At 29.1% G+C, this 14,340-nt stretch overlaps 1 protein-coding gene across 2 annotated transcripts in view; it reads right to left on the bottom strand.

The window, feature by feature from the left end:
* The window catches only part of LOC129988976 (WD repeat-containing protein 47-like), a 102,531-nt gene extending 88,417 nt beyond the window's left edge, over positions 1–14,114 (bottom strand). Inside the window, exon 1 of one of the 2 annotated variants that reach the window (XM_056097273.1) lies at positions 13,867–14,114. In XM_056097273.1, the coding sequence (XP_055953248.1) occupies positions 13,867–14,016 (150 nt within the window). In that variant the 5' untranslated portion in view covers positions 14,017–14,114. The remainder of the gene's footprint in view (positions 1–13,866) is intronic. The other variant, XM_056097274.1, reaches the window with a different exon arrangement.
* Between the last annotated feature and the right edge of the window lie 226 nt (positions 14,115–14,340).

The following is a 14,340-nucleotide window of genomic DNA, read 5'->3' as shown; positions in this document are numbered from 1 at the left end:
ACTTTATTTAAAGCAGGCGTTATTCCGAAATATACTTAACATTAAGCCGAATGTTCATATCTTTATCATCAACATTGGAAAAGAAATCGGGATAAAATATTAGTAGCAACATTGAAAGCTATCTAAATTTCACTTCAACAATAAAATATTTTGTGGTAAAATACTAATAAAAACATTTTAAATTGATTAAGAATAGTAAAATATACGGCTAAAAATTAATATAATAGAAAAGATAATTCTTTAAATTTTAAAATAATACAAAAATCATTTTTGTGCTATAATATTCTTGGTAGTTACCGTGTAAAAGCATTAAAATTTTGTTTAATTTTAATTAATTAAAATTTGAGTAATATTACCTCTAGGTGCAGATTTACATTACGAGGTGCGCCTGTAAAGCGCCAATATACACACATATGCATCTTTATTATTAGTAAAGATAGACATTCAAATCAGGAATCTGATAGAATATTTGTCGCAGTTATTCCGATCTATAATTCGCCCCTTTTCTTTTACAATGATAGCAAAGTTGCACAATTTGTTAAATATTACATACTTTTTTTTGTATATGTTTGAATACATTTATGAATTTTGAAACATTTCACTTTTATATTAAATATTATATTATCAAAATATTTAAAACATAAAACCATTATTTGCGATTTTTTTAGCTGAAATTCAAAAGAATATTGTTGTTTTTGACAGGAATTAAAGGAATTATGTTTAATTTTTGTCGTTGCTTCAAATTTCATGCCTTTTTAGTTCTCGTATACTTAGTATAGATAAAATTTAAAAAAATCATCAAAAAGTTCGAACTTTGGGATTTATGATGAATCTCGAGGTTTTACATCAACCTGAATTATTTAGTATTCGGCCTTTATATCAAATTTGCAGATTTCTATCACATTTTGACATTCCATCTTTCTGGCTGTTCAAATATAAGTTAACACTACAATTGCAAAACGAAGATAGCTAGACAGCTGAAATTCAATAGAAAGAATTAACATCTATTGTCGAAACACCTAATCAAATTTTGAATCAAATCCAGCAGGGGATTGACCATCTGTTGGTTTGTACTTTTAGAAACATGTAAACGCTATAATTCAAAGAAGCAATGACTTAAATATACCAATTTTGGTATGATAATTTGTGACTACAAGTTCAGTTTTGCGTCACATTTCTTTCAGTCGGTTGGGAAAAACATGTCTAAAATACAAATTCGATTTTCAGATACTATTAACCACATGTCAAGGATGATATGATTGATTCAGTAAAAAAGATAAATTCACGTCAATGTTAATATTTCGTAACCGTTGTACGTCAGTGTCATGCAAGGTGTTCTGTAGGATTACCTTTTATTCGAGAATATGCGAGAAAATTTTGGGGCGACCACTTCGCTGCTTGGAAATACACATATAAGATAAGATATAAATTGATGGTACTTTCAAAAATTCAATAAAATGTATGTATTCAAGTCTAGTCTATCTAATGAAATCTTGAATTTTTTCATAGTATTATAACAGTAAAAATATTTTTTTTTTCTTTGATTGAATTTGTCACTATTTGTTTCATTCCTAAATAAATATTTTTCAGCGAATATTAGCGGAACTAAGCCTAAGGCTTAAAACAGCTTTGTTATGGCTTGTTGCTTCAAAAATTTATTAAGTAGTTTGCTTTTTAAGGTTTGATGTCATGTTTACAAATTTTTTTCTGGCACTTAACGCTTGATTAAAAAGATGCTCCTTGTAAACAAAGATAGCAATCAAGTTTTCCAAACTGATCTGTGAAAATATCTTAAAAAATTCTCATATAAAATATTTATTCCTAAGAGTTTCCATGTAGCCGAAAGCAAACGATATTTTTTCACACATATGGATGAATCCATTTTTTGAAATAAATACACATAGCTTGTTAAATTGCAAATAATTGTAAAGGAAATTCGTTTATGAAATCAAAAATTATTGATATTTCTCATTAATTCTTAAATGGCTAAAAGTAAAAATTTGTTGTTCTTTTTTCAGAAAATTCTAAGAAATTTGCAGGAAGATTTCTAAAAATTTAGTCTGAATATTTAAATCTAAAACAAGACTCTAGGAACTTATCGTAAAAACCCGTTTCTGTTATCATTTTCTGTACAATTCTTATTTATTATTCTCATTCAGTTGCTTATTACTCCTGGCCTAGAATGGTAGTTTTCTTTATAAAAAAAATAATTAATAAAAAAATATAGATATTTTTTTATCGGTTTATGCTTTTATTTATATGCATTTATCTTTTTATGCTTTTATGATCACGCATTATATTTTATTTCAATGTAATAACACAATGTGTAGTCATAAATTATTACATCTGTGTGCTTCTTTGTACACAACTACTTGTCAGTGTCGATTTTTAATTTAATAATTCTTATATTATCGGGCAATAGCTTCGTAAATAATAATCCAAAAACAATTAATTTTATATAATATTAAAATTCAAATTAAATTTAAGTGTCATAATATGAGTAAATGAAAGTTTATCTAAAATTATGTCGTGTTAAAAAATATTTTCGTAAACTCGACGCTTTTTAATATAATAATATTTACAGACTGGTTTACTATTTGTAAACTACATCATATGATATACAAATTGAATAAACATGACCGTTGGGACTGGTATTATCAAATTTAATATGTAGTTACTTTTTGATTAGTAAAATTTTAATTAGATTTTTAATTAAAAATTAATCAAAATCTTAACCTTGTCCCTCAATAATTTCGGAATATATTATTGCATACAAACCCATTTTACTTCCTTTTAAAATAAAAAGAATAATAGTTTTATTATCATACAATTTTTCTAGTTTTAATAACTAAAAAAAATATTTTTAAATATATTCTATAAAAATACTTTCCACTCATATAGTAACTGCATTTATGCTTATGCTTATTGACATTTCTTTTGCTTATACTAGTCATCGCTATTATGCAATTAAGAGTAAATTTTAAAACTAATGTCAAGATAAATTAATCAAATTTAAAACAAAGAAATTTAAGCAATTTTGAACTAGAGGTTCAAACAGGATCTATTTTATTTTAATTTCATAGTACAGAGCAAAAAAATGTTATAATTTGATAACGTATTTGTAACTACAGTGAAATTGCTTTAAAATATGACAATTATTAAATATAAGAAATTTTAAAATAAAATAAACATATAAAACTCTTAATTATTAAGGATATTCCTTTCAAACAATACTGGGTTTTAATAAACCCACTGCTTCTTAAAAAGAATGTTAAGAATGTTCCAGTTTACGTGACTGCATATAGAAGAAAGTTGTTTTTTTACTGGACCTCTAGTAGCTGCTAAATCATGTAATATGGAAAATTTATTTACGGATTAATTATTTTGAGAAGGAATAGTGCTGGTCAGTTACTAACTGCCTCGTCCCGACAATTGAAGCATGCAAGACGTTTTTGAAGCTGAGCAAGAAAACTACCACTCTTACCTCATGATTCCCAACTTCTTCCATTTTTCTAAAGATATGTCTATAGAAAATAAAAATATGGCCGTGTGTCTCTCGGTTATTTATTTCATTCGATTTACAAACACTCAAATCTTAAAATATAGAATAAGGGAAGAGTTAGAATTTCAGAACACAACCTGCAAACTCTAAACCCACAACTACATGCGTCAATAGCACATGCTCTATTATTCCAGATGATCATCCTTTTGTGGAAACAGATGTCAATATCTGACAAGTATTGTAGTCAAAATATGTCGATCTTTCCTGAAAAAATGTTTTTGTTCCGGCGGGTAATGTTTCCTACCACTTTCAGAATTATGCGCCTGTAATATTACCATGAACCATGACTTAAAACTTCCGAATGTGTTACGTACGTATTCTTATGTAAATATCGACATCATCAACTGTATAGTATTAAAATACTAAGCAGCTGAGGCACTGCAGCTTTATACATTTATGATAAGCCATGTATTTGTAAGTATATAACAAAAAAAAAAAAAAAATAAGAAACGTAACTAAATTAAAATTGTAAATATATATATGAAGAATGTAAATAAAGCTATGCAAATATACATGGAAAACATTTTTTTAAGAAATGTACAAGCAAAATCACATTACAATCGTTCAATATAATCACCAGCAAAGACTTACATTTTTGACAAATATCAGGAAGAAGTAGGATATTGTTGGCAAGGTATGATTTGTTGATGTCAGCAACGGAGAGTCCTTCTACTCGACTCAGAAATAGCTGTCAGGAAATCGGATGCATCAAAGAAACTCTTACAGTTCAACAATTTCATTTTATTGGAGAAAATATGTGGTTGCCAGAAGGTCTCATGTCACGCGAGTACAGAAGGTGCTTTAACACCTCCCAAGACTAGTGTCGCAAAAGATCTTGTGCAACTTGACAACGAGCATTGTCATGCAATACGACAGGGAGATTGTCCCTCGATAAACGTGGATGTTTGGGCTATAGAAATCAGCAATAGTTTTCTGCTTGGGGCACAACATCCGATTGGGTTCCTGAAGAAATCCCTGTGGACGTGGCGAACCTGGGTGACGTCATTTATTAGATTGATGCTTTAAATCAGGGTCGAACCTACGTCTCATCAACGGCGACAAAAAGCTGTGGAAATGCATCTCTGCCATTGCAGTGTCTGTCGAAATGGATACCAGTCAAGGCATACTAATTCCATTTCTGTACGTCAGTGAATCGATGTAGAACTCAGGGGAAAGCAATTTTTCTCATGCTAAAGATTTTCTTCAGTATGTGCCGCACGGTTAGATAACTGAGTCCAGTTTCAATGAATAATTCTCGGACATTCCATCGACAGTCTATGGAAAGGAGACCGTTTACGATGTCAACGTGATGTTGAGGAGTAAATGACCAAATGGCGTTTCAAATCTGACCTGCAATAAAGGCTTTGGCCCATTGTGTAACCATCCTATACAGTAACATATGAAAGCAATAGGCTTTAAAAAATAACATTGCGATCATTTTGCCACCATCAGCTTCGATTTTAATCCAAGGCCGTTGATCACTTTTTTAAACATGATTTAGAAAGTTAGCTACTTTAATGCCACGCAGCAAGTACCCCCTTCGACTATCTGGACAGTTTTATGTGCTCAACACATTGACAACAACAACATCTCATTGCTCCGATAATTCGGCATCTTTTTGGGCTACTTTACCAATACTTAATTTACAACTCTTATATTTATATTTATATTATAAAACAAGAACAACAGAAATAGATATAACAAAGCCGAAAACGTTCTTCAATAATCTAAATGAAATGTAAGATCAATATCTCATATTGAGTTGCAAATGAATTGGTGGAGGCGAGAAGAAGCATATCAAATCAAATAAAAATGCTATACATTGATTGCTCATTAAGGTGATGACACCCAAAACACATTGACAGCGTTGAAACATGAATTGGTACCGAGAGGTTGCTAGATCCTCAACCATTCTTCGTCCAACTCAAGAAATATTGTGGGAGACATTGAATAGTTTATCAGATGTTTTAACTGTTCTTGCTAAAACTTTGACTTTGCTTTTATAGTGTTCTTATTTAATTTAATTTAAAGAAAATCAGATTATCTTTTTTTCTTCTTTTGATTACTTCAGATTCATTTTGCAATATCCCTTAATTTTTTGACAGTGTGTTTCCAAAATGTTTCCACATATATAATAACGAAAGCAAATGATCACCTCTAATCGAATAACAGGATATTGTCTACGTGCATATAATTCGAATCTTGATTTCTAACGTGGACATTTCATGAAGTTTTAAAATTCTCAACACAATACTGACTTACAATCATAGCTAACTTGGAAGAGGACTGAACATTTTGTTTTTATATTCACTACTAACTGAAGCATTTTTTTAAAGATTTTAATTTGATTTATTAAATTACCTCCCATTTTGAAATTATTCTAGATTTCATAAAAAGTTCTAAAATATTTTAATCATTTTCAGTCATAAAATGTTATTTCAGTCAGATCGATGATATTCAGTTGGTGGGTCGAAACATTTTTCTCAGTTAGAAGACAGGAGGTAAAAGAATTCAAATTTGTTAGCTTACACATATACGATGACTAAAAAATTGAACAAGTTTTTATTTCCTTAAATATTGCACTTAGACATATATTTCCATTTACAAAGTTTAATTATGAGGAAGGAAAATTTTATGAAAACGCTTTGGCTTCTATGGAAATTGATTGTAAAAAGTTTTAAAAAAAATTCAGTTTTTATAAGGGCCCCATAATGTAAACTTGTCAATTTATTAAATGTTTTCCTTACATTCATCTATGCACACATAGAGTGTAACATTTCTGTCTGCAAAATTTGTATAGATATGCTTTTTTTTAATTTAGAGGTGTAATTTACAAATTCAGATGAATACATTTATTTCAGAAATGTAAATTTATTCATTATAAAAGGAGAAAATCCTATCATATGTAAATATTTGTCTAAAAATATATTATCCATTGATCATGACTTCAAAGAAATACACCAATTATCCAAAATGTTGTTAACTTTCATTAGTTGACATTTGCAACATCGACTTACAAAAAAGAAAGATAAAGTTAAGATATTCGAAAGAAGTATTGGAATATTATATATATGGTTATTTAGCAACGACAACAGCGCGAAGTGCTCAAAAAAAATTCACTGGAAATCAACACTTTAAAGAAAGAATTCACTCGACTAATAACTTCAACTCTGTCCTTTCTTTTTTTTTTTTAAATTATGATATCCGTGATAGGGCAGTGAATCTTCTAGAAGAATATCGTATTTTCACTCCTCATCGGGATATCCTCGAAATTCCAGGAGTTTCGGACACCTTCATGCATTTCTCCAAAGTCGTCGAGATACCAAAAGGTCTCCAAATTTGTCGTTAAGGCCAGGAGCTCATTGACCTGGCATCTAATAAGCAACCATTAAAATACCTGCGAAACTCCTTTCCTTACAATCAACTAAATGTACAGAAAAGTAATATTACAAAACTGCAGTATTATTTAAGATTATTTTTAAAAAGCGGTCTTTTTTCTTAAAATATATAATTAAAAATTTGTTTTAATTTTAAATAATTTTTACTCTTTTCAGGATATTAGGATGTTATTTAATTGTGGCTGATAGATGAAAAAGATATAGCCAAATGGAAAATAACACAATATGACTAGCATAGTGTGGCCCGTGTGTTTAGATTTTGGAAATGAAGAATTTACATATCTCTTAAGACGAAATATGCCAAACTGATAAAGAGCATAATGCTTTTTTACGTTTGAACAAATGCATAATCAACCGAATTTGATTTAATTAAAAACATCACGTAAATTAAACAAAAATGTATACAGATAATGAAACTTTAAATGTTACTTAGTACCTTATGATTACAAAAGGAAAAAAAATTTACAAATTTTAAGAATAATTATCACGGGGGAAAAATTCTAAAGAAATAATAAATTTTTACAAAAAACATTTTATATAAAAGAAATTTTTGCCATGCGAAGCCAAATCTAGCAACCATATATATTTTTGAGCTTGTTATTTACCTTGTTACTTTTTATTTTATTTTATTCGTTTCATTAAGTCACTCATCCACATAACACCCAGAGAGAGAAAGAGAGAACGAATAACAACCAACATGTACCAGGAAATGAAAACACGGTTGCTCTTTTCAAGGACTTTTCTGTTCACTTTGATAGTCCTTATTCAATGCGGTTATGGATTACATACTGTCTAAACAACCACCTAAAGTCTCTCTAATTGCAGGCGATTTTGTCTCACTCAGTTCTGGTTTCTTTTTCTTTTTCACAAGGGTATATTTTCTCATAAAGCGGAAGGAAGTAAGGCAATTTCTTCTGGTACAATTGTGTTGGATCTTCGAAATGTGATTTAGTTATAATTGAAAATGCTGTTCCGATTATTTTTTAAATTGTTTCTTTCTTTTCAAGGAATTTGATGGTTTTTCATTATTGCTAAAGATCAAGGGATGGTATGATTTCGTCGCTTTTCTTATTATTTCACCTCTTTGAACAGCTCTTGAGCATAGTTTATGTGGTTCGAAATAAATCCCTAATCCCATTTTTTTTTTCTAAAATGATGTTTTTATTTAAGTGCATTATTGAAAAGAATAGACTTGATTCTTCATAATTTAAGTCTTCTTTTAATTGTAATGAGAACAGGTATCCTGAATGAGCTGACATGATCTCGAAATGTAAAAATGCCCTGAATTATAATTGCAATTCCCGAATTTTTCCAAATTTTTAACGCCAATAAATAGTTCATATTTGGAAAATAAATAAATAAATTTAAACGTTACAAATGTACACTTATGGGGAATTTTTTTCACAACTTTTGTAAATAAAATTTCTTCACCCTGATATGATTCCATTTCAGCGAATTATTTGACCAGGGAGGAAATCGAATATTGGCATCTTTATTCCACTTTATTTTTCTGTTTTTTAAAAGAAAAAATTTTAAACTTTTTATCATTTCTATTTTTTTATTATGACGTTTTGAATTTAACCCGATAATTCAGCCCGTCTTTCTCAACTAGTATTCCATTTACTAATTTGTAGGCTCTGTAATTTTTCAAGGCCGCGGTGGCCTGGTAGTAAGGCCTCGGCTTCGGAACCTGGGGGTTTCAGATTCGATACTTGATTCCACCGAAGAACCGTCGTGTAAGCGGGTCTGGTGTACGTTAAACAGTCCGGGTCAAACGTCCTCCCGCTGGTGTGGTGTGGAGAGGAGGGAGGGTGTCAGTTCAGGTGTCGTCCTCGTCATCAGACCGAGGTTCAAAATTACGAGGTTCGTCTCAAATTAGCCCTAGTGTTGCTTTAAAAAACGGGATGTTAATATGACCAAACTAAACCGTAATTTTCAAAGTTTCTTTGATTATCCTGATAATCAAATCAATAACGCCCCTAGGATTGGTCAGTCAGTTTTATAATCGAAGGACAACTGCGAACCTGTATTTTGCAACTACATGCATAAATCAGAGAGTGCAAGCGTAAATCAAAGCAGATTTCAAAATGGAAAACTACGTACTGTGTATTTCATCAGTTGGAATTAATAATTTCGAAATATCTATTTATTTGTCTCTTTTTGTGTGAATTTTTGTTTGGTTGGTAAAAAGTCAACAAATGCTTTCTTAGAGAAGCGGTGATTCATAACTGATATCCTGACTTTTTATCTTAAACAAGAAACAGCATTCGTCAACTGAACCTAATCTTAATGCATTAATGATAATCTTAAAAAATATAACTACTGCTGAGTCCGCATGTTAGTATCAAAATTATTTTTATACTAATATCACTGTTTTATATTCTAATTATTACCACTTAAATAGGAATACATAGTGTATATGTTCTTTTCTTATAATAAAAGTTGAAAAATTTATAGCTTTATTCACTTTTTATTTTCTGGGGTTCTCACCTCTGACTCTGTAGGAGGAGACTGAACCAAACTGTTGCAGATGACAGCATTTTCAACCGACAATCAGTTTCTCAAAGCGGAAAAGCTTAAATTATTTCTCTTTTTCATTTTAACATTTGCTGCAGCAATATGCATGCATGCAATATGATGGGTATTGTTTATCAAATGCCCAACCCCATGCAAAAATTGAACTATAAAATTAAAGTACTGAGCACTAGTATTCTCTTTGATAATTTTGCAAATTACCGTTTCTGCCGAATTACCGAATCACCAATCCGACAAGTCGAGGTATGATTCTAAAAGCATAATTTTAAAAGTCGGTGGACCCTGTGTGCATTGAGAAAAGACTACTGAACTGTTCTGTACTCCAGTATTTCTATGGTATGAACAAGGTATGCACTCCTCACAAGTTTAAATCCTAGGTACATTTATTTCTTTATTTTTTAATACACAAAGCATCTAAAAAGACAATAAAGTAACTTGTACCAGTTCGCTCTTTATAAGGAGCAGGATATAAAGAAAAAAATTCTGAAGATAAAAAAATGAAGAAAAAAAGTGAGGAAAAACACTTTACTTCAAATAACTCAAAATTTTCAACTATGATAGTCTGAATTGTATTTTCGAAAATTTGTAACATATATTCTTTAGACGAGTTACTTTTAAAAAAAGAAAACGAATATTTGCTAAACTAGATCTAATTCTGTCGAGGAAATATAAAAGTAGATTAGAATACATATGATAAAAAGGTGAGAAAACGAATAATAATAATGTCCATAGCGGGAATTTAGCTTTGAATATGAGACATAAGTTGGTCAAATATCAAACATGAACTTCAAAATTCATTGCTTTGAACTGCTAAATTCAAAGCCAGGACCTTTTTTTTTTAACTTTTCTATCTGTCACATGTTAACTCGCAGCGATCGAATTGTGATGCCTTTATGAGTGAATTGGCACGCAGGTTCATTGCAGTTAGGATAGATGTATTTTAAATTCTTGTATCTCCTTTTTATTGGTTCATTTAATGCCTCCTCCTTCGTTTTTATTTATTTATTTTCAACTAGTTTGGCCAACTTTCAACGAAAAAAAACAAACAACTAATTTGTTTTTTATATAAACATTTTAATTCCAGTGACTAAAAATGAAGAAATTATTAAATCATCTAAAAAAATTAAAGGAAAAAAATAATAAAATTTTAGAATCTGCCTCTTATCCTGTTAAAAACAGTTCTGAAGTACCAAGTAAAATTTGTGTTTCAACTTCTGCAATTAACAGTTCGAAACAAGATCTCAAAATAATGTCGAGGGGATTGCAGCTCCTGCAGCCCCAATGGGACGAGTTGCCACTTATTATAACCTTACAAAAATGTAGCATTTCAATGATTCGGAAGAATTCTATGACTTTACATTCTTGAATTTCAAAGAAAAATAATTAGAATCATATCGGTCGATGTATATGTAAATACGATAGCGAAAATAATAATAATACTAATGGTAAATTGTGAGTTAATAACAACAATAATCGCCAATGTATGTTTAAATCATTGTAAATTAAAACACTTATGCTACAGTACTCTCCAAATGTGGCACATTTTAATTTAGCATTCCAATATAATGAAGAAAACAAAGTAACCGTTTAAGAGAATTTCATCACTCAAATGAGTGATTTAAATGTGAATTTCCTTCATTTTCGATATAAAGGCCAGAAGTCAAATTTCATAGATCTGCCCCATTGTGATTATCGCATTACGTACACATACATATAATTCCCTAAAATATTTTTCAATCGTGTTAATGTTTTATAGTCTGATATACAATCGGTAAATTGCGGCACGAACGATAAAAAAAAATAGTTAAAAAGCTATAGAGGGCCAGCCCTAAATTTAAAAAAAAATGACGCTATGGCCCTAAAATTAAAAAAAAAATGGGGGAGGGGTATTTCGGATAGTTAGTGCTTACTAAGTAAAAATATTTCAAAATTGCTGATTTTTTATTAAATTTTAATGTTTAACTTCGTAATGTATAACTTATTTGTACCCTTTTAAAACTTTTGAAAATCGAGCTTTTCTTTGATACCTTTTTTTATTTTTTATTTTTGTACAATTTGTTTTTTCTAATTTATTAAATATTCTTAAAGATAATTTGCAACAATGCTTTTCATTGTTTTAGCTACTAGATTTATACTTCTATGCGACATGAAAAACATTAAATACATTTTTGTGCACTTGTTTCACTGCTCAATAATTAAGATTAAATTTTAAGAATAAAATAAAGATTGACGATTCATACATAAAACAATATCATACTATAAGCTTTTGGACTAAATATTAAAATATCTTTCAAGATCGAATATATTGATTCTTGCAGTGCTTTTTCCTATGGAAACATTTATAGCATATTAGAAAATTAAAAAGACTTATGAAATCGGAAAGTAAGTGAAAACTTTTCTATTAAAAATCTAAAAAATTTAGGAATAATTTTAATAATTCTAAATATCGCATTAAAACAGCACCAATAACAGATTTCCGAGGCACAGAAAAAAAATTTCGTAGTTATTCTTCATTCCATTAAATTTTTTCTTTAATTTCTCCCAACAGATGATAAAAAATAATTTTCGAAATAGTTTATCTTAAAAATGATTTAATAATTATCTAATGAAATGTTGATATTCTTTTACTGTGAGTCCTTTTTTATTTCTGAAAATATATCATGAAAAATTTTCTCCATAAAAAAATTGTGTTTGTAAAATTGAAATACCTTGTTTGTCAATGTGAACAGTTTAATAACAAAATCTTCTAGTAAGGGTTTTTGAAATTAATTTTACGCCTTTATTATGATAAAATCGTAAAAATTATAAATCAAAATGTTCTTTTCTTACATAGAAACATACTTTAAAAAACACACACATATAATTATCCTTGTAATGCTAAAAACACTGAAATAATAAAATAAGATGTTGTTTATTTTCAGGGAAAATTATAATTTAAAATTTATATGCAATTAAACGATTACAAATATTTAAAATTCTCTGAAAACGAATGATAAAACGGGAACGCTTATTATTACTATGATATTTCTTATTTGTTAATTATATTTTAGGGATGATTTCCATAATTTTGAGATAAATAGTTCTTTCACCTTCAGAAGAAATAATTTTAATATTTACAGAAAGTTTTCTTTTCTTGTAAAAGTTATTTAAACCAAATTAATAAGGCTTCTTAAAAGAAAAAAAAAAAAAGAAAAAAAAATCCCTCCTATTTTTTACAGAATGCTTTAAATTTGAAAAGTTTTATAAAATACACGATAGATGGCAGCACAGCAGAATGATCTTGTATAAAATATAACGTCCTCGAATTACTGCCTTGAAATTTAATATCAATTTTTCCTATCTGAGAACATTTAAATGCATCAAATGCAAATGTGTAAAAAATGAAATTTAAATAAAAGTTAAGATCAAAATGTTTAATTTTGTTAAATAAAATTTTAAAAAATTTTAAATAAATATTTTTCCTATTTTTTAGCAATTTTTTTTGTCTTGTTTTAAAATTTAAAGCACAATGTTAGATTTTATAGTGAAATTTCTATACATAATAAACATTTTATATATGAGGTTTCATTTTTGATATACTCGTAGGATTTTCGTTTAATTATGCCTTTAACTATTATTACTATTTATCAAAGCCCCATTTGCTGTATTAATACAAAATCTGCAATACTATAGGATTTTTTTCTACCGTCTTCTGAGGTCACATTAGTTTAAGTTTAAACGTATTTCTTATTTAAAATTTAAATTAAATGAAAGCATCAGAGGCATCGTGATATCATGGATATGCACCTCTTCTGTATCTTTCTCTTTTATAAAACTAACATTATAAACCAAGTGATTAGCCACTTTAACGTATTAGTTATCGAAAATGACAAACAAAAATTTCAAAATTATTGCATCTCTTACATTATATTTTGTATTGTGAATTATAAACGCGTTCTCATCAATTAATTATCTTTTCCTTTTTGCGCGCGCAGTTTTATGAATATTTACGTTCAACTTAGAAGGTTAAATGATCATTTTAGGGGAGTGGGGAACATCCAATATAAAAAAAGTTTTTCGTGGATTTACTGGTTGATTAATTAATTAATTAATTACTCTCATGGGTTTACTGGTTGATAAATAAATAAATTAATTAATTAAACTCGGAATAAGATTATAAGGAAGAAATTTGAAGTAAATAAAGGTACTAGATGAAAAATTATTGAAAATCTTATAATTAAAAACAGATCACGTGGAATATAACAGTATAAAAAAATTATTCAACATTGAATCAATTGCAAATGAATATATAATTTCGTGTTTGATTATCAGTATTTTTTTTTTTTTTTTTTTTTTTTTAGCCTTGAATTCAAATCTGAAAATGAGTCCTACCTCACTCACCTTATGGCTCTCATCATGATGGTTCTGATAATACGGTCTGTCGGTGTGCAAAAAAACTCCCTCATCACACACGACAAGGAATTTGTGTCGTCGATCCCCGAAAAGGCCATCGATACGTCGTCGGGCAATTTTTTCATCCATGGTGAGTTCCCCTTAATAGACACTAATGAAGTCCGTCGTTTCCAATTTCAGCAACTCTCGAATTTCCGAATGCAAAACACAGCGTTTCATTCAGAGTGCTGGAATCAACACGTGGGCAAATCGGGGTGGAGGGCAACAAGTGTGTTGCCAAACACGCGACAGGGAAAGGCTCCAAATTATGGATTTTAAAATCGTGATTGAACTCCATATTAAACATTTCCACTTGGATTAATGCGTAGATTTATATACATATATGAAAGAATTTACAATTAAATTTCCTCTACATTCAATTTTTATATTTTTTTGTAAAATAGTAATGTATTT

The sequence above is a fragment of the Argiope bruennichi genome, chromosome 10, assembly GCF_947563725.1.
Source record: "Argiope bruennichi chromosome 10, qqArgBrue1.1, whole genome shotgun sequence".
Taxonomy (NCBI): Eukaryota; Metazoa; Arthropoda; class Arachnida; order Araneae; family Araneidae; genus Argiope; species Argiope bruennichi.
This window is presented reverse-complemented; position numbering and strand designations above follow the sequence as displayed.